Source organism: Oryzias latipes, chromosome 17 (assembly GCF_002234675.1).
Source record: "Oryzias latipes chromosome 17, ASM223467v1".
Classification (NCBI taxonomy): domain Eukaryota; kingdom Metazoa; phylum Chordata; class Actinopteri; order Beloniformes; family Adrianichthyidae; genus Oryzias; species Oryzias latipes.
The window spans coordinates 29838362-29865232 of record NC_019875.2 but is presented as its reverse complement, the minus strand read 5'-3'; the positions used below and the strand labels follow the sequence as shown (position 1 = coordinate 29865232).

At 42.5% G+C, this 26871-nt stretch overlaps 1 protein-coding gene across 1 annotated transcript; it reads left to right on the top strand.

The window, feature by feature from the left end:
• Positions 1–1240: 1240 nt before the first annotated feature.
• LOC101163769 (macrophage mannose receptor 1) lies at positions 1241–26871 on the top strand. Its single transcript, XM_023965118.1, has 31 exons — positions 1241–1375; positions 1648–2004; positions 2881–3051; positions 3171–3326; positions 3853–3963; positions 4991–5128; positions 5203–5379; positions 5724–5875; positions 8634–8747; positions 9199–9314; positions 9400–9548; positions 9629–9828; positions 10449–10564; positions 10892–10964; positions 11063–11216; positions 11376–11414; positions 13116–13279; positions 13362–13423; positions 14108–14208; positions 14282–14424; positions 15452–15557; positions 15653–15780; positions 17405–17449; positions 17572–17674; positions 17896–18128; positions 18271–18436; positions 19762–19926; positions 20672–20788; positions 20893–21048; positions 26194–26220; positions 26332–26871. Exons 1-31 carry the CDS (start codon positions 1297–1299, stop codon positions 26574–26576), a joined length of 4263 nt encoding a protein of 1420 aa, XP_023820886.1. The 5' UTR covers positions 1241–1296; the 3' UTR covers positions 26577–26871.

Below are 26871 nucleotides of genomic sequence, written 5' to 3'. Positions count from 1 at the left end.
TTTTTTGGATATCATTAATCCGTGCTGATAAAATTTAATGCATGGGGTTCTTCTAGAAAATCCAGAAAAAAACAAACAAGAAATGTTTTTTTCTTTCTATAAAGTTGGTTAACAAAAATAAATGGTAAATCGCATAATAACTGTCACATTTTTGAAAAATAACATTTTTGTTTTCTCTCTGCCAAGTTATTATGTTTTTTATTAGGTTTTATAATTTTAGGCTGTTTTTTTTTTTTACTTTTGTTGTTGATTTGCCTAATTTTTAGTTTTCTTTTGTGTATCTCTTATAGTAAAGCAATTTGGTACCATGAAGGAATTGTTGTGCCGTACAACCGAAGCTTCATTCATTCATTCATTCATTCATTCATTCATTCATTCATTCATTCATTCATTCATTCATTCATTCATTCATTCATTCATTCATTCATTCATTCACAGAAAGGAGTTTTTTTTGTACCAGAGCTGCAGAAAGATCCAGTGGTTTGCTTTGGTCTATAGGTTAAATGGTAAACGTTCAAAATACCTCAGTGCTTCAGTCACAAAGCTTCACATTTCATTCAGCTCAGCCTAAAAGCAGAAAAATCAAATGAGGAAGTGAAAATCCAAAATGCAATGAAAAATGTAAAGAAAGGGACTCCTGAGAGACTCCGCCCCAACGCAGGATGCTGTGTTGCTCCATCCAGGATGGACAGGCCGTCCTTTTCACATCAGCAAAAGATTTACGTTCAGAGGAGACTCTGCTGCAGATCTTTACTTCTGCTGAATCAAAGAAGTTCCCCCCCCCCCAACTGTCACATGCCTAATCAAACACATCCCACCAAAGTGGATCTTTAGAATCAAAGTGTTCACGTTATTAAAATGTGGGATTGTTTCCCTCCTAATTTAGCCTCTTTGTACATTTTTCATCAATAGAAGACAATTTTTTAATCTTCATATTTTTCAGTCCTGTTGGCTTCAGTTGAACAGAAATTTCAGCTTCTGCTGTGGTTCAATTCCTGACCTGAATGTGAACGTTCGGTCATCAAACACTATAAAGTTGCCTCATAATATCAGAGATGTTTTCTTCAGCTGATGACTGAAGCTGCTGTGTGGATCATTTCAACCTGACTTCCTGTAGCTGGAAGCAGAACGCTGAGATGTGCCAATCGGTGACACTGCGCTTTCTCAATGAGGGGGGGGGGGGGGGGGGGCAGAGGCATGGGTCAGCTGGGTATTAAGATTGCCTCCTTTTCATGTCCACGCTCACATGTCCTCTGCTTGCAATGCGTGGATGTTGTCTGGAGAGCCGTCTGAAGAATGCTGACTCTGCGGAAAGCTCTGGCCGCCGTTGTGCTCCTCATCACAGCGACTCTGTTTGCAGCTGCAGCAGAAAATGGTGCAATCTTTATGGTTTTTCATGCTTTTCATGCAGTGTGTTTGGGTTTTCTTTTCATGCAGATTCTTTATTTATTCAACATCTGTTTTGCATTTATGCATTTCACATGCCTCTTCTTTAAATAGCTGAACAGAATCAGAGACTTAAGGCTGCAGAACGTTTGACCCTAATAATTATTAAAATGCAAACTTGAGAAAGTCAAAATTGACGAATAAACCCAAACTGTTTGTCAAATTGAAATTGTAGTTTCTAACTAGAGGTTGTCTCTGCAGATTCCCCGTTTTCCCTCACCAACAAGGCCACAGGACTGTGTTTGGTGAGAAGACTGAGCCGCTGCCTGGACCTGCGCTGGACCACCGGCAACCGCCTGTTGGTCACCTCCACCAAAAAATGTCTGGGGGCTCAGGGTAAAAGCGTGGGGAGTGAAGTGAACCAGTATGACTGCGACGAGAAGAGCCTCCTGCAACGGTGGGAATGCAAGAACGACACGCTGCTCGCCCTCAGAGGCCAGCCGCTCTACATGGAAGTTAAATCGGACGGGACCATTGCTCTGTCGAAAACCGTCGGACCGAACAACCACATCACCATCACGGACACGGCCAGCGGTGCCTGCACCAGGACACACAGAGGTAGGAGGAACAGCCTTTCCCAAACTATTCACAGCCTTCCTTCCTCCTGAAGCTGCTTCAGACGTCAAACTCAGGTTGAGATGTCTGTCAGTTCCAGAAGCCACAGCGACTGTTGTGGTCACATGTCAGAAGCAAAGATAAAGGTTGTGTCTGAATCCCTCACTGGTCCCTAACCCCTGAAAGGCTGGGTAGTTTGGGACTTTTCAGTGTCCTGGATTAATGCATTTCAGACACATGCTCACTATTCATTCATTTTAAAACAGTAAAAATGCACTTATCACTGCACCATGGGCGGCTGTGGGCCAGCGGTAGGACAGTCAACCTCTAATTGGCAGGTTCAATTCCTGCTTGCCTTCCCTTGTGTTGAAGTGTCCTTGGGCAAGACACTGAACCACGTCTTGCCTCTGGTTGAAGGTTGGCACCAGAGGTTGGCAGTGGAGCTGCCATCAGTGTGTGCATAGGTGAATGGGACTGTGACTGTAAAGGTTGAAAGCGCCATACATTAAATAAATATGAACATTTGAGAAGAATATTTATAAATCCACTGAGTTCTGATGATGAAAATCTGGAGGGTTTATAATAATACATTTTTTCAATCTGTAAATTGTTCAACATTGTGGTCCATATTCACCTATCGAATGAGCATCGATGAACACTGGGTTTTTGCAGAGACTTCTGCGAAATTTCCAGAGCCCTGGATTGTGTAAAAATAGCTTCGAACAGACTGAAAATGTGTCCTTGATAGTGCACTAACGGGGGAGATGAGGGTGAAAGCCAAACAAATTCCAACAAGGAACCTCTGCAAACTCCTCATGCGATGCAACATTTCTCCAGTTTTGCTTTTCAGTCTCCATAACAAACCCCTCTGTCCTCCAGAGCTGTACAGCATTGGAGGAAATGCCTTTGGAAAGATCTGCATGTTCCCCTTTCTGTACAAAGACCGCTGGTACGGAGACTGCACCACCCTCGACTCCAAAACAAAGCGCAGCTGGTGCGCGGTGGAAACCAAGTACGAGCACGAACAGTGGGGGTACTGCCCGAGCTCCTGTGAGTGTCACAGAAACACCAGCATCTTCAAGTTAAACATGCTAGCATGCAGGTGGGGGGGTGGGGGGGTGAGCGAGTGGTTCGGGATGGATGTTGGAACTGTCTGTTCATCTGCGCAGCCACAGAGCACTGGAGCAAAGAGGTGGTGACGGGAACCTACTACCAGATCAACACGCAGTCGGCGCTGACCTGGGCGCAGGCCGACGCCAGCTGCAAACAGCAGGCCTCCTCCCTGCTCAGCATCACTGACCCCGTCCAGCAGGCCGTGATCTCAGGTGAGGAACCTTTACCACCGCCCACCAACTCCACGGAAGCAGTGAGGCACTGGACAAACTGGGATTTTTACCTCTTCAAAGAATAGAAAACCAAGTCACCAAGAGCAGAACAGCTTCCCTAAACTCTACTGGTTCAACGGTTCTTGTTATCATGCAAACTGCTGCAAGTGTTCAAAAGAAGGACTTTCAAAAAGATCTCCTTTAAAAGAGTCATTTCCAATCTTTGCACTACGACACGAGAGCCTCGAGTTAGAACACCATTTGTAGAGGATAAAACTTTAAAACAGACGTTCAGTACTGCTGTTTTCAATAGAACTCTACTCAAGGACAGAGTTCAAAGGTTTAAACAAAAATCTAATCCCATTGAAGACTTTAAATAATGTTTAGGATAAATGTCATGAAAGAGTGTAGAGCGAGAGGGTTTCTGTTCCAGGCCTGTTGTTGAGCAATACAGAAAGAGGAACAAAGTGTTCACTATCTGCTTTTCCTTTTCTGTCCTCTGATGCACAAACACACAAACCCGCAGCCCTTCTGGGATCTGGCAGAAACAAACTTTGGATCGGGTTGGTTCTGGACACAGAGCACGGCTGGAAGTGGACCGATGGGAAGCCTTTCCGGTACCTGAAATGGGACAGCGGTGAGTTTCGACTGATCTTTACATCTGAACAACTCAGACCCTGTACACAAAATACACAAACAGACAGTACACACAGATACACATACACAGACACTCATACACAAAAACACACAAACACACAAACACACACACACAAAGGCTAGCACACGGATTTATTCTTTTCAACGGGTGATGACTGTGTTTTTCATGTTTTCATGCACTTTGTGTTGGGATTTTTGTGCCAGTAACTGTGTAATAAACATGAATCATAAATAATATAAAGTCATAGAATTCAATAAGTAATGAAAATCAAATTCTAGGAGCCACAAGCAGTCCTGCATTTAGTGAGTGAAGTGTTGTGATTGGATGGTAAGGTACAATGAGGTCCTTAATATAGGACGGGGCCATTCCATGTAAGGCCTTCTAGGTTAACAGGAGGATCTTTAACTTGATTCTAGAATCAACTGGGATCCAGTGAAGTGAAACCAACACAGGAGTGATGTGATCTCTTCTGCTAGTTCCAGCTAACAATCTAGCTGCTGCGTTCTGAACAAGCTGGAGACTTCTTAAGGAACTCTTAGGACACGCTGCTAACAAGGAGTTACAGTAATCCAGCCTCGACGTAGCAAATGCATGGATGAGTTTTTCAGCATCACTCTTAGAAAGTATATTTCTGATCTTAGCAATATTCCACAGGTGAAAAAAGGCAGTTCTATACGCCTGAGATATGTGAGCCTTAAATGATAAATCCTGGTCAAATAAAACCCCAAGGTTTCTAACTGTGGAATTGGGGGCTATACTTATGCCATCCAGGGAGACGATCTGAGCAGACAGAGTATCTCTGAGGTTTTTAAGACCAAGTATAATGACCTCAGTTTTTTCTGGGTTCAAGAGGAGGTAATTAATTGTCATCCAGGTATTGATGTCTCTGATGCAGGCGTTCAGTTTCTCTATCTGGTCATTCTGGTCAGGCTTCATGGATAAATACAACTGCGTATCGTCGGCATGACACTTTAGCTTTGACTTCAAATGCTGTTGTTCTGTTCAGGAAACCCGCAGCCCAATCCGGGACACAACTGTGGACTCCTGGACTCCAGTGGTCAGTTTTTGTGGGAAAGTTCCTCCTGCACCAAAAAAATGGGCTACATCTGCTACAAAGGCGGCATCCCCCCGGCTCCCCCTCATGGTACTCATTGGTTTCTCCCCCTTTTCCAGATGGATATTCGTCCCTTCTAACAGTCTGGTTTTCTCCAACTTTAGTTGAAGAGGGCTTTTGCTCAGACCCCTGGATCCCCTACAATGGCCACTGTTTCCACCTTCACCGCACACTGCTGACATGGGCAGACGCCCTAAAGGAGTGCCGCAAGGAGGGCGGGGACCTCAGCAGCATCTACAATGTGGAGGACCAAAGCTTCGTCATCTCCCAGCTGGGTTATGGTTTGTGATAAATACATTTTCTCTTTTGTTTGTATTTTTACATGAATGGAAATGATTTATAGTCGACAGAAGCTGTTCTTTCACCTTCGGAAATACACTCTTTTCCTTGTAATTTAAATCCTCCTTTTTAACAAAGGTTTTCTTTAGATAACCTCATTCATGTACAATTTTTACAAACATATAAAACTGGTTAGAAAATCATTTAAAAATATGTTATGAATCTTAAAGACCCACCACTGTTTTCATAATCCGTCCCTGTGAGATAAGAAATACAAATCAAACGAATTGTGACCTGAAGCAGAAAGAACGGAGGGTCTGGATGCTGAAACTGTGACTGTGTGCAGCGTCCAGCGACGAGCTCTGGATCGGACTGAACGACAGAAGCACAGAGGGGCTGTTCGAGTGGAGCGACCACTCCACCGTCACCTTCACCAGCTGGGAATTTGGGAAACCGCTGAAGTCTACAAGCGAAAACTGTGTCCTTCTGAGAGGAGAGGTACGCAGCAGACACTGATCTATATGACACATGTCAGGATTTAGGGACACCCACACTTTAACGTTGAAGGTTTACATCAGACTGCGGCCCGGGGGGCCACATGTTAAACTACTTAATCTGGCCCGCCAAACTAAAATAAATTAAATTGATAATCCATGAAGTTCACGTGTGTTTTCCGAGTCTGATAGTCATTTTTACGATCATTCCAACACCACATGAACACAGCATTTCTCCAAATTTGTGTTTTAGTACCATTGGTACTAAAATGAGAACAAAAGCCACTGTTCTGAAATGTAGCATAAAGACTGGAGCAAATAAATCATTTAATATTTTCTAACAATTGAGTGGATGGCCGCCACATTCTGTTTTTCCAAGTGTTTCCTAATTAAAGCATTTTTTCGTCCAGATTCCATGTTATTTCTTTCTTTTATGAGGTAGATTACCAAAACACTCCACTGATCAGCTCCTAGTCCGGCCCTTCTGTCACATTTTAGAACCCTTTGTGGCCCACAAGTCAAAAAGTTTGCCCACCCCGGTTTACATCAATGTTGGAATTGTCCTTCGTGTCAAACCTGGACCGGCCTTTAGCCTCATACAGCTCTTTAAGCTACATTCACACTGGGAGTTTTGGTGCCAAATGTCACAATGCTGTAAATCTGATAAATCTTGCTCCAGGTGTTTTTTTTTTTCATAGCTCTATTCTGATATGTGAAGGACTTGCTGGTTGGTCAAAGTTCCTTCTGGTTTAACTTTAAATGTGCTTCAGTGGTCGCATGAGCCCGAAAACTGACCTACAATGTGTGTAGCTACACGTGAACATGCGTGTTTTGAACACAGAAGACGATTGCTTACCCTGAAATCTACGCACATGTACATGGACTTCCTTGAAGGTGGCTGCTTGATCGCCCGTTGCAGAGGCCACTTTGAACGTAGCTCAACGCCTCATTCACATGCACACGTATGGGGGGTTGACCTGCACCGGTGCTGCTGGTGTTTGGGTGGTCCGGGTCTGTGGAGCTTCATAAGGAGGAGCGGCTGCATCTGAAGGGGAGCACAGGTGTGTCGTACGGCCACCTCATGAAATTGGAACGTTCCATTGTCGTACTTGGGGTAACTATACTGTGAAGCATTTGTAAGGCTAATGGAAGTCGGACACACTTCTGACATACGGGTGTCGTGTGGTGTTGCTTTGCCACACTCTAGTTCAGGGGTCGGGAACCTATATCGCGAGCCATATATGGCTCTTTTGATGGTCACATGTGGCTCGCAGACAAATCTTTAATTATAGTTTTTTTTTTCATTAGACCAGTCCTTCTCGGGCGCGATGCGATGCCAGAGGCGCGCAGTGGTAACAGTGCTTAGAGAGAGAAATCTGCGCCAGCGCTAGCAGTTTACTATTATCTATTATTTCACAGAGTTTGTACCAGCTGGAAACCTGTGAATTGACGTGCCTAAAACTGCGCGCTCCCGTCTCTGAGAAAGAGCGCGCAGATGCGGGGACGGGATGTGTGAGGAAGAAAGCAGAGGGTGGGGGGTTGTGGGGACAGGCAGCAGGTGAATCGCGCAGGGATTATAAAAACGTAAAACCCACTGCCCGTCACTCACTGCAGCGTGAGTATATGTTTGGCTCCAGGTCTGCATGTGAGCAGTCTTTGTCACATCTACAGAACATTCAGACCTACGATCACGTTTAAAGTCTCAACGCCTGAACGAAGCAGAAACTCACCACGTATCAACCAGACTAGACCATCAGCAAAACTACCACGAGAAATACTCATCATTTATTAGCAACAGAATAACAATGTTATTAAAAAGAATCCACAGACTTATTGTACTTTAAAAATGTTGAAATTAAATCAAATGCACACATTCATTTGTATATTTAGTTTTAAACAAATTGTCGCGGACTGAGTTGGATGGCTGTTGGGCCGCGTTAAAAGTTCTGGAGTTCATTGAACGCGTCAAGCAGAGATCTGATTGGCTCTCAGTTCTGTCGCTCAGCCTGTTGTTAGGTAGTTTGGACCAATGGGGTTCAGCTATGGGCCGAATAAGGGAAAGGGGAGGGCTGGAGCGGGAGCAGGTGAAGATAAAGTTGGGAGAAGCGCTCTCGTCTCGGCGGGAGAGATTCAGAAGTTGCTGAATTAATTGTACGGCGTTTGTTGCGGTCTGCAGTAACCAGAATAAAGAATCTTAAAAGAGGTTAAGTCTCAGTGCCTCAGTGTGGGAAAGAGACACTACATTATTGTATGGCTCTTTCGAAATTACATTTCAAAATATGTGGCATTTATGGCTCTCTTGGCCAAAAAGGTTCCCGACCCCTGACCTAGTTGTTGCCGTGGTGAGAGTACTGATTCCTTACTGACTGCACTGATTTTCTAATTTCCTCATTTGTAACAGTTAGGCTGCAGCAAGGGGCGTGCTCAGGGTTTGGAGGGGGGGGCGTTGAAAAATGTGTACGACCCACCTACTTCCCTCTTACGTGTTAAGTGTTTACTGTGACCTGTCACTCGCAGCAAGACTGTAGAAACATGTGCATTAACTTTTTCTCTCTATGGGTTCACTGAGCTTCTATGACCTTGATATTTTGTAGAGGTCACGCAGGTGACCTGTACAGGTTTGACCATTTTACACTCACAGACGGCCCGTATCCACACGTAGGTACAGTTGGGACCAAAGCTCAGGTTTTTCTCTTCGGGTGTTTTTTTTTTAATTCTAAAAACAAAAAAATATGTGAAGATTTATTGTCTTTTTCTTGCAGAACGGCAACTGGGCAGACCGCTACTGTGAGGAGAAGCATGGATTTATTTGCATGAAGCAAAGTTCTTCTGAAAGAACCGGAGACGAAGTCGACTTAAACATCGGCTGCAAAGCAGTGAGCAAGTTTACTAAAAACTGCATCTCAGTGTCTCACATCTGACTCCTGTCATCAATTCAGCTTAAGAAATCAATATGAATAAAATGTAAAACATCAACTTACATTTATGAAGAGCCAATCCACAGCAGGGGATTTCTATAAGTACAGAGACTTAAAACAATTACAAAATTAGGAAAAATAAATTTAAATGAAGTAGAAAGATATTTAGTTTCTTTTGGTTCAGCAGGCAAAAAAAGCTTAATGGATCTATTGTGGCTATTGTATTGTATTGTATGGCTATTGTAGTTCTGTAAATTCTCGAAAAAGGGGTAATCATACTGAACACAGTATGAGGTTTTTAACTTGTAACCATTGACAAACAATAAAAACAAAGAATCTTGAGAAAAACTCTCTCACAATTGTTCCTTTAAACTCCTTGGTTCATGCCATAACTTAATTTTTGTTTCAGGGATGGAAAAAGCACGGCTCCTACTGCTACTTCATAGGAACTGAAACAAAGACTTTTGATGAGGCTAAGGACGACTGCAAGACCTCCAACTCCTACCTGGTGGATGTTTCAAACGGGTGAGGATGTCAGCGCTGTTCTTTAACCGAATGTCAAGCACGTTTGTGCTGCGCGGCGTCCCTGAAGACGTCCCTGTGTCTGCAGGGTGGACAACGCCTTCCTGGTGAGCTTGGTGGGACAGAGACCGGAGAAAAACTTCTGGTTGGGGCTTTCCAACCAGAAGAACATTGATGTTTTTGTGTGGACCAACACGGATCAAGTAAAGTTCACTCACTGGAATGCAGGGATGCCCGGTGCGGGAAACACAAACTCTATCATTGTACATTTTTATCAATGACACAACACCTGAACATAGTTTCCCTAAAATCTTAAGGTCACGCACAAGGCTGTGTTGCTATGGCAACTGGGATTTCCGCCGGGCTCTGGGATCTTCTTCCATGCACCAATAAGGAGAAATACATTTGTAAGCACCAGGCAGAGGGAGCGGTTTTGACGGTTCCACCACCGACTCAGACCCCCCCGCAGTGTGCAGAGGACTGGACTCGGGTGGGATCGAGAAACATCTGCTACAAGGTATGAGACGGGTCACAGACAGGAAACAGGATCTGCCATGCAGTACATGGAAATAGGTTACAAAATTAGATTGGACTGTTTTTCTTTTAAAAATAAAATATTAAAAGCTCTGTGGGCCACTGCAAGAATCTCTGACTTTCAAGCAAGGGATTGTGGGGGAAATCCTTAAAAGGTTCCTAAACGCATCTCTGACATCAGATTTCTGAGAACATTCACAGACAGGAAGTGACTTCTGGTTTGACAGCATCAGCTTCTCAGTGATTAAACTTGATTTATTGATTGATTGGTTTAATTGACAGCAATTTTAACCAATAAATAAAAATACATAAGTTTATTAAATCTATGAAAGGTGTGAAATCATAGATGGATTGGTAAATACAGAAAATAACAGAAGACAATGCGATTTTCTTGACATTATAACTTCTCATTATGGACATATTTGTATAAACAGTACACACACACACACACACACACACACACACACACACACACACAGAAACAACACATTGAGTCGATTAAATACGGATACTTTGATTCCCATGAGATAGTACTTTCTTTCCTCCAGTTGTGTATCAAAGTCGCATTTTTTTGCGTTTTTCTGAGGAACTTGGTGTTTTTAGTTTTTCACAGGACCTCGCTCAGAAGAGAAGACCTGGTTTGAGGCCAGAGATTACTGCAGGGCCATAGGGGGAGATCTGCTGAGCATCCACAGCCAGGCAGACCTGATCTCCAGAAGGTAAACTGTCACAGAAACAACCACAAAAAGTTAATGAGAGAAACAACACAAAAAATGGGTCTCTTTGTTGAAATCTAACATTTGAGACAACTTTCTGGTGGAGACAAACAACAGCTTTATCAGGAAAACATTTCGTTTTCAACTGAGGAAGCATTCAGAGTATTTCCTGACAATGTAACACTGTCTTACTTATCTCTGCACATGCAAACATTACATTGGTGAAAACATCTGATTCAAAAAGCTGTTTATGTGTTGTGAGGAGAAAACAAAGCAGGAGATTTGGTTAGAACCAAAAACATTTGGAATGACATCTTTTGCTTCCGACAGAGGTGGAAAAGCTTGGATTGGGCTTCACATTGCTGACCCAAACACTGGTTATGTATGGAGTGACGGAAGCCCAGTAAGTAAACTAGTTTGCCCCCAGTGCCCCTCAATACAGTTATATCCAATATGTACAGGATTGGATCAGATGCCTTCATTTTTCTTTTCATTTTTCAGGTAAACTTTCTGCACTGGCAGGAAGGAGAACCAAATAACCACAACAACGCAGAATCCTGTGCTGAAGTGCAATTGTACAGCTGGGACGAGAACGGCTCCTGGAACGATGCGAACTGTGAAAGTTACAACGACTGGCTGTGTCAGATCCGTGCAGGTAAAGTAAAAAACAAACAAAAAAAAGGTTTTATCTCTATGGCCCTCAATATTTATCCTCAATATGGAATCAGCTTTTAACTTCACCAAATAAAATAGTCATCTTTCTGCCAAAACGTCTTCTTACCGGTTGGGAATGATGTGTTTGTGTTGTGTCCAGGGGTGACTCCAAAAGCGCCTCCAAATAATACTGTAACAGGTAAGTCTCTTCTGTCTACCTGCAAACAACCAATAACACCCAGTAACTAGAACATGTAGTAGTTTAACAAAAAATATAACCGTATGCAATGATCTAACCGTTAGACCATACGGTTATAATTTGGGTTAAACCATTACACGCCATTATATTTTGGGTTAGAGTCTAACCCAAAATATAATGGTCTGAGAAAGTTTGGGCACCCCTGATAATTTTCAAGATGTTTCTTCATAAATCATTGGTTGTTCAGATCATCAATTTCAGTTAAATATATCATACTGCATAGCAAGTGATATTTTATATTTTATGATATTTTAGAAGTGAAATGAAGTTTATTGGATTTAAAGAAACTGTGCAATAATTACTTAAACAAAAATAGGCAGGTGGGTAAATTTGGGCACCCCAACAGAAACATGCCATCAGTATTTAGTAGATCCTCCTTTTGCAGAAGTGTCAGCCTCCAATGGCTTCCTATAGCTTCCAATAAGGGCCTGGATTCTGGTTGAAGGTATTTTGGACCATTCCTCTTTGCAAAACATCTCCAGTTCAGTCAGATTTGATGGCTTCCGAGCACGGACAGCCCGCTTTAAACCACACCACAGATTTTCAATAATATTCAGGTCTGGGGACTGAAATGGCCGTTCCAGAACACTGGACTTATTCCTCTGCATGAAGGCCTTTGTAGAATTAGAGCAGTGTTTAGGGTCATTGTCTTGTTGAAGTATCCAGCCCCAGCGCAACTTCTACTTTGTCACTGATTCTTGAACATTGTTTGTAAGAATCTGCTGATACTGACTGGAATCCATGCGACCTTCAACTTTAACAAGATTTCCAGTACCTGCACTGGCCACACAGCCCCAAAGCATGATGGGACCGCCACCAAATGTGACTGTGGGCAGAAAGTGTTTGTCTTGGAATGCTGTGTTCTTTGTTTGCCAAGCATTCCGTCCCTTGTTCTGTCCACATAACTCCATTTTAGTTTCATCAGTCCACAGCACCTTGTTCCAAAATCAAGCTGGCTTATCCAAATGTGCTTTAGCAAACCTCACATGACTCTGTTTGTGGCATGTGCACAGAAAAGGCTTCTACCGCATTACTCTTCCATACAGCATCTCCTTGTGCAAAGTGCGCTGAATGGTTGAACGATGCACAGTGACACCATCTGCAGCCAGATCACGTTGTAGGTCTTTGGAGCTGATCTGTGGGTTGAGTTGGATTGTTCTCACCATCCTTCATCTCTGCCTATCAGAGATTATTCTGGGCCGTTCACTCTGGGCCTTTGCTTGAACTGTGCCTGTGGTCTTCCATGTTCTCACTATATTCCTCACAGTGGATATTGACAGCTGAATTGACAGTTTCTTTAAATCCAATAAACTTCATTTCACTTCTCAAATATCACTGTGTTCATCTGCTTTACGATATATTTAACTCAAATTGAAGATGGGAACAACCAATGATTTATGAAGAAAATCTTGAAAATGATCAGGGGTGCCCAAACTTTCTCATATCACTGTATAATGGCGTGCAATGGTTTAATATGAATATACATATACATACATATTCACATATAAATATGAAATACACTAAAAGCCCCGAAAACATTATTCCTTTGACTTCAAATAAATAATCAAATAAGAATTTTAAAACTAAATAGTTTTCCAAACTCCACTTTTCTTTTTAAAACTCTCCTATAAATCTTTCCAGACTACAACAAGACTGCTGACGGCTGGATTCAGTGGAAAGGAAAAGAGTATTTTATTAACACAATGCCGCGGTCCATGGAGGACGCTCGTCATTTCTGCCAGCGGCATCACGCTGACCTGGCATCCATTGGCAGTTTGGCAGAAAACATCTTTTTATGGAAACTGGTACAAAAGAATACACACATATCTGTGTTTCTATAGGTTTGTGTGCTTGTAATGTATTTGTGTACAATGTTTGTGTCCACAGATATCCAGGAGCTATGGCGCTTTTTACATCGGTTTGTCAGTAGATCTAGACGGATCCTATTGGTAGGTGTTAAAAACAGGAAATAATAATAAATACTTGGTTTTAGACATTGACTGGATATAAGAACTGGAGCAAGTGAGTTTAACATCACCCAGGTTAAGAGTGATATGCGATAAGGACACTGACATAATGGAGCCAGTTGTTGTAAGCGAGCACTGATCTGTAGAGTCGATCTGAGTCGACGTTTCTACGGCAACCACTCTCACCAATCAGGAGTGAGCTTGTCAGAAGGCCCCGCCCCCACCACTTGAAAGCAGGCTACATGCAATCTGTCAAACGTTTTGAATCTGAGGACCAGCAGGCTCCTCCTACTGTTATTGAGGCATCTGATTGGTCCGTTTATAACTTGATTAACTTGAACTACAGAAGAAAGAGGATCATCAAGAAGATGTTAAATAAATCTATCAGATCCAGAACGTTTAATCTTACCAATAGTACGACTGAGTAACAGCAGTTTATTTCTCTATAGACGACTGTGGGATTTTGGCTTCTTGGAGCCAGCAGGTACTTCCTGTTCGGAACACCAGGGGGAGGGGTCACTCGGTCCAGTTCTCAGATAAAGTCAATGGTTTCAGAACTCAGAGACTAAATACTTAGAATGGAGCAATTGAATCACCTTTGAACAGTGGTTGTAGGTTGAACCGTTTTAAATCCCTAGTAAGTTGTAGTGAATTGTGCGTTTTAAGGTGGACGGATGGATCTCCAATCTTGTTCCAGCAATGGGACCAAGATCAGCCAAGTACCACGGCCTATGATCAGAACTGCGTTTCCATGAAGTATCAGATGGGTGAGAACCAAACCAAGTGTTCCCGCGGCAACAGCTGAGGCCGAACAGAGACGACTGACTTCTGCTGTGACAGGTTTCTGGAGCACCTACAACTGTGGCAGAGAACTTCAGTCCATCTGCAAACGGACGTTCTCCCCTCCCGTGAACACCACTGCAGCTCCAACTGCACCCCCCAAAGGAGGCTGCACTCCGCCATGGATGAAGTTTGACAAAAAGGTCAGAAATCTTTCTTCTTTTTCCTGCTGTTGGAGCCGAATTCACGGTTTATATTTAATAGTTATTGTTGAAGCCAAGTGCACTGTTTTCATTTAATAGTTAATTTAAATAATCATTGGTTCAACTTCCAATTCAATAACGCTACGTCACAGAGATGCTGTTGGCGAGACTCTTTGTTGATTGATGTCGTTTTTTTGACCGTGTGTTCGTGTAATTTTTTTTTTAGGAATAAAAAGTTGATGAAGAACACGTCTCACTCGCGTTTCAAATAACAGTTGCTGGACAGGCTTCAAACGGTGGTACAAGAGAAAGACGAGCAGAGAGAGTGCCACTACACCTGCCATTGCGCACACTTTGTTGAATCAAAGTTTCGTGTTTCAATATAAAACAGAATAAACCGGTGAAGTCTTTTTGACAGTAATGTAATGGGAGAAAGTTGTATTTAAAATAAATAAAAGGCGTTTTTTTCAAAACAGACATGTCGAACATAGAAACCAAATGCTGTATTCATATTATTTTGCAAGGCTGTGTACAAAGTATTTATTTGTGCCCGATTGTTTTCTTTTTGACACATATCTTTTGCCATAATTACCACTAAGCACAAACTGCAATTATTATTTTTTCTTCATGATCAATTTTTAAATGGTTGGTGCTTTGATGAATTAACGTTGAGCCAGAAAACTGACTTTAAAACTTGCATAGCGACGTGTAAACATTTATAACGCATGAGCCTGGAATGTGTATATATGCATGTTTACACACTCTTGGTGGGAAGCGGTCGCTTGAACGCACATTTCTGAAAGCCGGTGTGAACGTAGCATGAGAAAGCTGCTCACCCCCCCCCCCCCCCCCCCACACACACACACAAATTATCATAAAAGGTAGATACAGTACAGACCAAAAGTTTGGACACACCCTCCCATTCAATTCAATGAGAAGATGTGTCCACACTTTTTGTCTGTACTGTATATCACCTAAAATCGCTCTTGGAACTTGACATTAACTGATGTTCTTCCACTGTTGGTAGTGTTACAACATCATCAGTGACCGTAAAGCCACCTGGGAGGAAGCGCGGAAGCAGTGCATCCGGATGCGCAGCACCTTAGTCGCTGTTCCCTCCAGACAAGTCCAAGGTTTGTGTCTCCATTCTTTGGAAGAAGAAAAAGCAGTTTTATCAAAAACAGCCGAGTGATTGCTTTGAACGCCTCCACCGTTTTATCTGTTGCAGCATTTCTGACCATAAAAGCTGCATCAAACTTGGCATCAAACTTCTGGATCGGTTTGAGCTGTTTAAACCAGGACGGATTTTACTGGGCCGATGGAAGCAGTCGCTCTTACACTAACTGGGGTTATAATGTAAGTATAAAGAATGCATTGGGATGTGTATGTATAGTATTAATAATCTATTAATATGAATCGAAAAATACTAATGTATACAGTATTCCCATAAAATAATCTGCTGACTAGCAAATAACATTTTTTTCTTCAGTCAAAATTAGTTTCCAATTCACCAAAATAAACACAATTCCCAGAGCTCCGTCCCTTCACATTTGGTATCATTAAAAAGCCCCAAATGTCCTCTGTAGATCCTAAAAGGAGTCCATTCAGTAGTCTGTCCACTACACAAGACTCATTTGTGTTGCTGGTAGTTAGGCGGATATATTAATATGTATTATTACATGAATAATACAAATATTTCTATTTGCATGTCTCACACAAATGAGACAAAACGTTTCTTCAGTGAATGACTGGCCGGCTCAGCCCACCTGTGGGCCGTACCTGAGCCCACCTGGCCTCAGAAAAAGACTCTTTTGGTCGCCACAGGATAATGTCATGGTGAAAGGAGCAGGAAGCTGCCAGATGAACAGTTTATTGTCATAGAGGAAGACTCACCCCAGCCAGAAGTTTGTGAGGGTGGTGTCCCAAAAGGGGGAGGTGTCTCAGGGGTTGAACAGGCTGGAAGAAGAAGAAGGTAACAAGTAGAATAGATAACTTTTAGGGGCAAAAGTAATCTCTTAACCCCTTGTGCTATCTTGTGGGGTCCAGATGACCCCACTGAGGCACTTTAACATTGGGAGTTGGGTCATCTAGACCCACTAGACAGTGCACTGAACCTTTTTCCTTCAGTGACTTGTGATCTTCACTGGTGTCCATGGATTACATGAAAGCTTTCCACCTTTATCCACCTTTGTCATGGTAGGGAGAACACGTCAATGTAAGGATGGGGTCATCTGGACCCCATAAGATAGCACAATGGTGAATGGATCGGGCTCAATGCCACAAGGTGTTATTTGATGGACTGGCAGGTAAGGTCTGGTAAAGAAAAGAAAAGAAAAAAACAGTCTTAAATAGAACCTAGGTGAGTGGAGGTGGGTTACAGGTGTGTCTGGAGTCACTGCCAGTAGTCCAGCTCACCTGTGGAGACCAGAGTACTGCAGGGGCAGCCATGACCAGAAGAGGGAGACAGAGGGACCAGCAAAATCATGACACACACAAGCCCCCAACTACCTGCAGGGGGTTGCCGTGGCACCAGACTCCAGAGGGGCAGTAAACATGTGAGCGATGGGATGGTTTAAAAAAATAAAGGTGATGGGTGGAGCCTGAGATAGTGAGCAACTCACCCCCAGACAACCCCCTTATCGCCACAGCCCTGAGGCTGTCACTTGGCTCCAAGGAGCTTCTCTCTGGGCACCTGAGAGCTGCTTATCTTTCTGAACACTGTCAGGATCACCTGGATAAAGTGTGTTTTGGAATGATAAGGAGTGGCATCCATGCAGACAAGATGCCCAAGTCTTCCAAATACTCGTTGACCGAACACAGATAAAGTTGGTGACCAGCGGCACGGATATTGGGAAATGTGGAAACTAAGCAGGCCAGCAGCTGTTGGGCGCCAGAAAGGCTGAGCATCTTAAAGATCAATGTTTCATCTGTACTAGGATTTCAAACTGAAGACCAATCCGAATCCTGTTCTTCTCTTTAGAAAAACCAGCGGCGTCCTGGGATGTTTTATCAGAGATGGGGCGAGGTAAAAACACACCTGACTCAATTCTGTGAATTTCCGTTGAAGAAAACATGTTAAACAAACACAAAGCCCTTTGCAAACAACAGATGAAGCTTTTCTGTTGAAATCCTTTCGTTTGTAACCAGGAAGACTGTGTGATGATGAGCAGCAACGTTTCCAGTGGGATCGGTAAATGGATTATTAAATCCTGCAATGACACCTATGGATTTATCTGTCAAAAAAAACTTGGTAAGTTAAATGTAATGTTTTTAAAGTTTACATCAAAATATCCGTCTCTGTGTTTTTCTGGGCAGTAAAAGCTCAGTGAGATCTGCCAAAACTCTGACGAGCAGCTTCCTTTGGTTTGGACAAGAATGCCTCAGAAATGAACTCACAGTGACACCAACTAAATGGGTAAAGATGAAGTAATAACCCGTTGCTGTTTGCATTTTTGGTCTGGTCCTGCACAGATGAATCAACACAAGACCAAGGCGAATCCATAAACCCAAACATCTACACACGCTTGGGAAACGACAGCATCAAGGCTCTACCTCAGAACCTCACCTGGGAGGACGCCATGAAGGCCTGCAAAGCTGACAACGCCAACCTGGCCAGCATTCGAAGTGAATTGATGAAGGCTCAGGTTGATCTGCTGGCTTTTACCCTTAAAGCTCCACTCTGGATTGGAATCAACAAAAACAAGGTAGAAAGCTGTGAGCAACTGACTAAAAACCCAGTTCAGAAGCACAGAAAGCAAAACTTACTTACATCATTGAACCAGTAATTAAAGTAGATGTTTTGACCTAAAGTGATTCCCAACTGCATGTGAATTAACCTGCTTTCAGACTGGAGGCTCTTTTAAGTATGTTGACGGCTGGCACATGAGTTTTGCCAAGTGGGCTGAGCTGGAGCCGAGCAGAGACCGGCCATGTGTGTACGTGGACCAGGACGGAAACTGGAGGACTGCTTTCTGCAACCAGACCATGAAGAGTCTTTGTATGCAGACGACAGGTATTTACATTTACGCCATGCACAGAGAATAAAAAAACGGACTGAAATGAAACTTTAAAGACTTTTTCAAGTCACCAAAACAAATCAACGTCTGCTCAAGAAAAAGTAAGCTAGTAACCTTTGTCGGGCTAAGTTGGTCCATGAGTTCAAAATGTTCTAGCAGTAAATGGGCTGCAGAGAGAGCAGCCCATTGGGAACTGTTTGTGAAACTGCCAGTTGCAGAGCTGCAAAACTAAGAAAGGAACACCGCTGCCAGCTGATCGCTCCTCACCAGAACAGCAGAGTTAGCTGAGCATCAAATCTTCTGATTCGAGTCCATGAAAATATTACAAGTTTTGACAGTGTTATTGAAGCCTTTTAACTCCTTTATATCATGTCTATGAAGACTCTCATTCATCCAGGTTGATTCCATCATAGTAGTAGGTTTAAAGGTTGTCATCTGGACTTGGTTTTTAAAGTTGAAAACGTTTCACCTCTTATTTCTTCTTATTTAATTCTGAAATAGTAAAATAGTAATGGTAGTTGTAATGTATAAAATAGTTCTGGTAGTAGTAATTGTTAAAAGAGCTGGTTTATCCCTTGTGCTATCCTAGGCACTTTAACGTTGGGAGTTGGGTCATCTAGATCCACTAGACAGTGCGCTTAACCTTTTTTCTTCAATGATTAGTGAACTGCACTGGTGTCCATGGATTACATGAAATCTTTCCACCCTTTATCCACCTTTGTCATGGTAGGAAGAACACGTCAATGTAAGGGGGGGGTCATCTAAGATAGCACAAGGGTTAAATGTGCTCATGGGGGAGACTACATGGTTACAGATCGTAAAGAGTCCTTTGTCCTCAGCTGGAGTTGGGGAGACAGTGGATACCCTCCCCAACCTGGTCATATCTTTCAGCTGTTAAGGTCTGGGGTAACTGATTTGATCTGTTTGGGTTTCAGAACACTGCTGTAGATGCAGTTTCAGGTCTGACTCCTCCCCCATGGGCGCATATAAACCAGCTCTTTTACCAGCTATTTCAGAATTGACAAAGTCTTTTGGATAAGAGTTGAAACGTCTTCAACTTTAAAAACCAAGTCCAGAGCACAACTTTTAAACCTACTTCTGTGACTCCTTTAATCTGATTTATTTGACCCAATAGCTTTTAAAATGTGGTCTTCATATTGATTAGGTACTAGTTCAGATAAGATGGAGACTTTGAGAATCATTTGGTTCAGATTCTATGAAAAATCACACTGTAAAGGTTTCCACCGTAATGCCAGAAAACATACATTTTATATATCATACTTTGCAAATCAACGATAAACATTTCACTTGTCTTTTCCAGATGTTCCTCTGCCAGACACTGATGAATTTTTTGGGAGATGTCCTGAAGACACTAATGTAGAGTACCAGGAGAGCTACACCTGGATGCCGTTTTACGGTTATTGTTATCTGTTTGTCACCGAGGAGATTGAATGGGCAGACGCAGCTAGCAGCTGTGTCAGGCACGGTACGAGACGCTGTTGATGTTGCTGCTTAAGCCTTAGTCACAACTGTCCTTACGGGGGGATACGGGCTGACTGCAGGGCGGAAAATGGGCAAACCAGGTGACCCGCGTGAGATATCCAGGTCATAGACCGTCCAGTGAACCCTTAGAGCGAAGGTTTTCTCGCACATTTTTTCTATGGGCATGGTGCCAGCAATAGGTCGTAGTGATCACTTTTATAACATGTAAGGGTGAAGTAGGAGAGACGCAGGTGTAACCCGCCCAAATCCTGGGCAAGCAGCCCGTTAGAGCTGTTCACGGGATTTGTGAGCGCTCCTTGCTGCAGCCTTACCTTCAGAAATGAGGAAATCAGAGTTTACTTTGTCTGAACATCCTACGAGCGTGCTACGGGCAACAACATATCAAAATCACTCCTTGTGATTGCTGCATTTATGCGCGGTCAGTAAGGAGTCAGTCCTCAAACCTTACCGATGACTAGAGTAAGCGTAAGAATTCCGTATCATCCCTACGAACGCTTCATTATAAACTTCACGCACACACAACAATTGTACGTTCCGTTTTCATGACGTCCCTTGAGGTGGTCATATGAGCTGCTACCCTTCTGATGCAGCTGCTCCTCTTTGGACCCTCCACTGACCCGAATAACCAAAAAACCTGTAGCACTCGTATGGGTACATGTGACTAAGGCTTTAACAAGAGTGAAACTACAGAAAAATGTGTTAAATATTTTGATTTTGTTTTGTTTAAGGTGGAATTTTAGCAAGCATTGAAGATCCTGTAGAGCAACAGTTCATCAAAAGCAACATAGAAATGTTTCAGGATGTTCACACCTCTTTCTGGATTGGCCTGTATAAAACGCACAAGGGTACGCATCGTTGGCTCTGTGAACTAAAGAGTTAATGAAGTCAAATTAAAAATTGATTAAACAAAAGGGTGCCTTGGCTCCGCCTGTTTGTTTTTCTTTTTCAGGGGAGTGGCTTTGGTTGGACTATTCATTCATGACTTTCACCAACTGGGCTCCAGAAGAGCCCGATTCTGAATATGGAGCAATCATGACATCAGATGGATCTTGGACTACAGGTCGAAGATGGCATGACAAATCATACATCTGTAAAACTTATAAAGGTAAAACTCCTCACCACTCTTAAATTTGTGTCACCATCTGGAAAGGAGCTGCAATGATTCTATGGTTATCCATCCAGCAGGAGGCCCAAAGAAATACTCTTTGACTGAGCCCTTGTCCTGACATGGAAAAAATATATATATCTCGTTCCCACAAATTAATATCCGTACGCATGAAATAATGTTCCGTTCCCGCGAAATATTTTATTCGTGCGAATGAAATAATTAATTTGTGCAAAAGAAATAATTATTCACGTCATAAGTCCATAAGTCATTCATAAAAACGGATATGCTCTCCATCCGGCCACAAAAGCCTCTTTCAGCGGTAACTTCCATGTCTCTGTGACCCACATTCCATCAAGAAAGGAAAAAGAAAAACAAGAATGATCCATTTATTATTGTCTCAACGACTATAAGAAAAACATAAAAAGATTTAGGATGCCCAAGCTTGCAGCAGCGATTCACCGGAGTCCAGACATAGCTCCTAGCTCCGCCATGGAGCTCTTTTGCTTGTCATGCCGGCATTCGGGCAGCTGGCTGGCTGGTAGGCGGAAAGCCAGCGGATATTGTAGTTTAGGGTCGTAGAGGAATAATAATATTCAGGACTTGTCTTTTATTAACATACAGTTCTCTTTAGCAGTCACTTTACATCCGAAGGCTAGTAGCCTACAAGCTACGTAGCTTATCATTTGTCCCATTGTCTTTGAATGGATCACAGTTACAGGGCCACGGTGATTGGTCGAGATGCATTATGGGATATGTGTGATGGGATATGTGTGATGCATGATGGGATACGTAGCATGTAGCCTGCGATTGTAAAATGACTGCTAACGAGTATGTTAATAAAAGACGAGTCCATAATATTATTATTCCTATTTGACCCTCTTCTTTCTCTTTCGGCTTTTCCCATCAGGGGTCGCCACAGCGAATCATCGTTTTCCACCTCACTCTATCATGAACATCTTCTACCCTAACATTAGCCAACTTCATGTCCTCTGTTAAGACATCCATGTATCTCCTCTTTGGCCGTCCTCTTGCCCTCCTGCCAGGCAGCTCCATCTCCAACATCCTTCTACCAATATATCCACTATCCCTCCTCTGAACATGTCCAAACCATCTCAGTCTGGCTTCTCTGACTTTGTCGCTAACACAGGCAACATGAGCCGTCCCTCTGATGTACTCGTTCCTTATCCTGTCTAACCTGGTCACTCCTAAGGAGAACCTCAACATCTTCATCTCTGCTACCTCCATCTCAGCCTCTTGTCTCTGTCTCACTGCTACCGTCTCTAACCCATAGAGCAGAGCTGGTCTCACCACTGTCTTGTACACCTTTCCTTTGAGTCTTGCTGGCACTTTTCTGTCACACAACACTCCTGACACTTTCCTCCAACCGCTCCAACCTGCCTGCACTCGCCTCTTCACCTCTTTTCCACAATCCCCATCACACTGAACTGTTAACCCCAAGTACTTAAACTCCTGCACCTTCTTCACCTCAGCCCCCTGTAACCTAACGCTTCTACCTTGATCCCTCTCGTTCAGACACATGTATTCTGTCTTACTACGACTGACCTTCATGCCTCTTCTTTCCAGAGCAAACCTCCACCTCTCTAGCTGTTCCTCCACCTGCTCTCTACTCTCACTGCAAATTACAATGTCATCCGCAAACATCATTGTCCAGGGAGATTCCTGTCTTACCTCGTCTGTCAGCCTGTCCATCAGCATAGCAAACAAAAAAGGACTCAAAGCTGATCCTTGGTGTAGTCCCACCTCCACCTTGAACTCCTCTGTCTGACCTACAGCACATCTCACCACCGTCATACTTCTCTCATACATGTCCTGAACTACTCTGACATACTTCTCTGCCACTCCAGACGACCTCATGCAGTACCACAGCTCCTCCCTCGGCACCCTGTCATACGCCTTCTCTAAATCTACGAACACACAATGCAGCTCCTTCTGACCTTCTCTGTACTTTTCCATCAACATTCTCAAAGCAAAAATGGCATCAGTGGTGCTCTTACGTGGTGCTATATATTATTAATATAATATTATTATTCCTATTTGACCCTAAACTACATTATCCCATTCCGCAGCTGGCTGGCCATCTATTGCCGGCATGACAAGCTAAAGAGTTCTGTGGCAGAGATAGGAGCCATGTACGGAGAATCGCTTTGGTGTGGCAAACAGCAAGCTTGGGCGTCCTAAATCTCATGATATTTTTCCTATATTCATTGAGACAGTAATAAATTGATCATTCTTGTTTTCTTTTTCCTTTCTTGAACCAATGTGGGTCACAAAGACATGGAAGTTACCACTGAGAGAGGCTTTTGCGGCAGGATGAAAAGCATATCCGTGTTTATGAATGACTTATGACATGAATAATTTTTTCGTTCGCTCGAATTAATTATTTCATTCGCACGAATTAAATATTTTGTATTATTTCATGGGAACGGAATATTAATTTGTGGGAATGAGATACATTTTATTTTTTCCATGTCAGAACACGGCCTCCGTTCTTTCCTGTGTTTGTTTCACCAGTTTTCTCATATTTCATCAAATATATGTGTTATATGAGAACTCTATAGAGAGTTGGCTTTGAAGGACCAGTGAAAACAAACTCTACGTGTCGTGTTTCCAAGGCCTCTGCCACTGAAATAACCTTTAATCTGTTCTCTACGGAGCCCGTGTCCTGACATTAAGATATAAAAATATATCTTGTTCCCACAGATTAATATCTTTTTCCCACAGGTTATTATGTCGTTCGCACGAAATACTATTCCGTTCCCACAAGATACTATTCCGTTCCCTCGAAATGATTAACTCGTGCGAACGCAATAATTATGTCGTTCGAACGCAATAATTAATCCGTTCGAACGCAGTAATTATTCACGTCATAAGTCATTCACGCGGATATGCTCTCTGTACGCCGGCAAAAGCCGCTTTCAGCGGTAACTTCCGTGTCTCTGTGACCCATATTCGTTCAAAAAAGGAACATGAAAAACAAAAATGATCACTTTATTACCGTCTTAATGAATATAAGAAAAATATCAAAAGATTTATGATAACTAGGCTGCTTTGTCATACGATAGCTCATGCTAGGCTACTACTAGTTCCGCCGCAGAGCTCTCTGATCATGTATGCCGGCATTTGGGCAACTGGCTGGTCTGTTGTCAGACAGCTGATATTGTAGTTTAGAGTCGAATAGGAATAATAATATTCAGGACTTGTCTTTTATTAACTTTAGCAGTCAGTATCTTTACATTCGAAGGCTATTAGGCTACATGCTAACTGACTAGCCGATTATTTCCTGTTATTAATTTATGTCATAGATTTACAGCAGATACCTTCACATTTCTCTCTGTGTGTGTCTCATTACATTGCATTGAAGACACGGAGGATGTTTAGAGAACAGATTTATTTATTTCAAAAAGCACAAAAGCATCCATCGTATTCACGTTCATTCACATGCTGATCTGGTACGCCCTCAGTCATCTTGCTGCAAAAGCCGCTTCCTGCCGCTACTTCCGTGTCTCTGTGAGCATTCAATAGGGGTAAAGATAAAAGCAAGAATGGTCGATCTGTTATTTTCTCGATGAAAATCTGAAAAATATATTAAGCTGGATGCTTCGCCTAAAGCACTTACCTTTAGCTTGTAGCATAACAACAATAGCAGTACGTCCCGTTTCCCAGCGTGCTTTGCTGCCAATCACTGGCCAATCATTGGTCTTGTTGTTAGACCTTGGTCACAGGGACACGGTGACCAGACAAGCTAAAGGTAAGTGCTTTAGGCGAAGCATCCAGCTTAATATGACATTTTTCAGATTTTCATCGAGAAAATAACAGATCGACCATTCTTGCTTTTATTTTTACCCCTATTGAATGCTCACAGAGACACGGAAGTAGCGGCAGGGAGCGGCTTTTGCAGCAAGATGACTGAGGGCGTACCAGATGATGTGAACGTGAATACGATGGATGCTTCTGTGCTTTTTAAAATAAATAAATCTGTTCTCTAAACATCCTCCGTGTCTTCAATGCAATGTAATGAGACACACACAGAGAGAAATGTGAAGGTATCTGCTGTAAATCTGACGTAAATTCATAACAGGAAATAATCGGCTAGTCAGTTAGCATGTAGCCTAATAGCCTTCGAATGTAAAGCGACTGACTGCTAAAGTTAATAAAAGACAAGTCCTGAATATTATTATTCCTATTCGACCCTAAACTACAATATCAGCTGTCTGACAACAGACCAGCCAGTTGCCCAAATGCCGGCATACATCAGAGAGCTCTGCGGCGGCGCTAGTAGTAGCCTAGCAGGAGCTATCGTATGACAAAGCAGCCTAGTTATCATAAATCTTTTGATATTTTTCTTATATTCATTGAGACGGTAATAAAGTGATCATTTTTGTTTTTCATGTTCCTTTTTTGAACGAATATGGGTCACAGAGACACGGAAGTTACCGCTGAAAGCAGCTTTTGCCGGCGTACAGAGAGCATATCTGCCTGAATGACTTATGACGTGAATAATTATTGCGTTCGAACGGATTAATTATTGCGTTCGAACGACATAATTATTGCGTTCGCACGAGTTAATCATTTCGAGGGAACGGAATAGTACTTTGAGGGAACGCAATAGTATCTTGTGGGAACGGAATAGTATTTCGTGCGAACGACATAATAACCTGTGGGAACAAGATATTAATCTGTGGGAACAAGATATATTTTTATATCTTAATGTCAGGACACGGGCTCCGTAGTTCTCTGTGTTCACACCAGTTAGAAAAAAACAAGCTTCTAATTCAGCCTCGGACCCAAACTGTCTCATTTTATTCCTCTTAGTGCTTTTTGACAATAAATTTCTATAGAAGAAAACTACATGTAAAAATAAATTAAGTGGCATAAAAAAACGGTTAGTTGTTGTTTTTTAGGTCATTTTAGGAAGGATGTGAAAAAGCTTAAGGATGTCCATTACAACATTTTACTATTAGATAAAGGATTCATGTAGAAAGGTAACACTCAAAAACAAATAAAAGACTTATGTACAAAAATAAATAAATCAATATATTCTGTTGTACATGTGACATTGACATTCATGCATCCATCTTCTATGGAATCTAACAAACTGTTTTTTTTTCTTGTTTTTTTTAGTAATGCACCTTGATGAACTAGACCCGGGTGAGTTAAACCTTTAGCTGACTTTGAGAACTTCTTTGATTGAATTTTAGAAACATTTGATCAAATCTGAATAGAAATGATGAGTCAAATGTTTTCTTGTTAAATATGCAGAACGTCATAGAGATCCGACACTGTCAAACAGTCGAGTCCACTCCAGCCTGGTGGTCGTGCTGCTCATCGCCATCATCTCTGCTCTTATAGCTGTTGGATTCTTCCTCTACAAGAGGTCTCCTATTCCTCTCCCCACCTTTGAAAATCCTCTGTACTTCAACAGCGAGCCGTCTCAGCCGGATGTGGTCGACACCAACAGACTGATAGAGAACGCGGAAACCCCTGAGCCCATTGTAACTCTGTGATTCTGAAAGTGGAGCCTGAACTCAGAAGTCACACTGATGTCGTCTTACTTTGGGTTTTACACCACGCAGTGCATATTTGGTTATTTAATTACCAGTCAAGAGTTTCCGTGGAGTTGGGATCAACATGGAACGGAACTATTTAGGCTCTAGGATGTCCCAGTGGGAGGGAGAGAGGACTTTTCTTTGAATGTATATAAAAAGGTGCTGACACCTCACATGCTGTACATTGCTTGTATTTCTGAAATCTGTAAAAACCTCACTGATTGTCACATTAAAGCAAACGTTACAGAAAGCA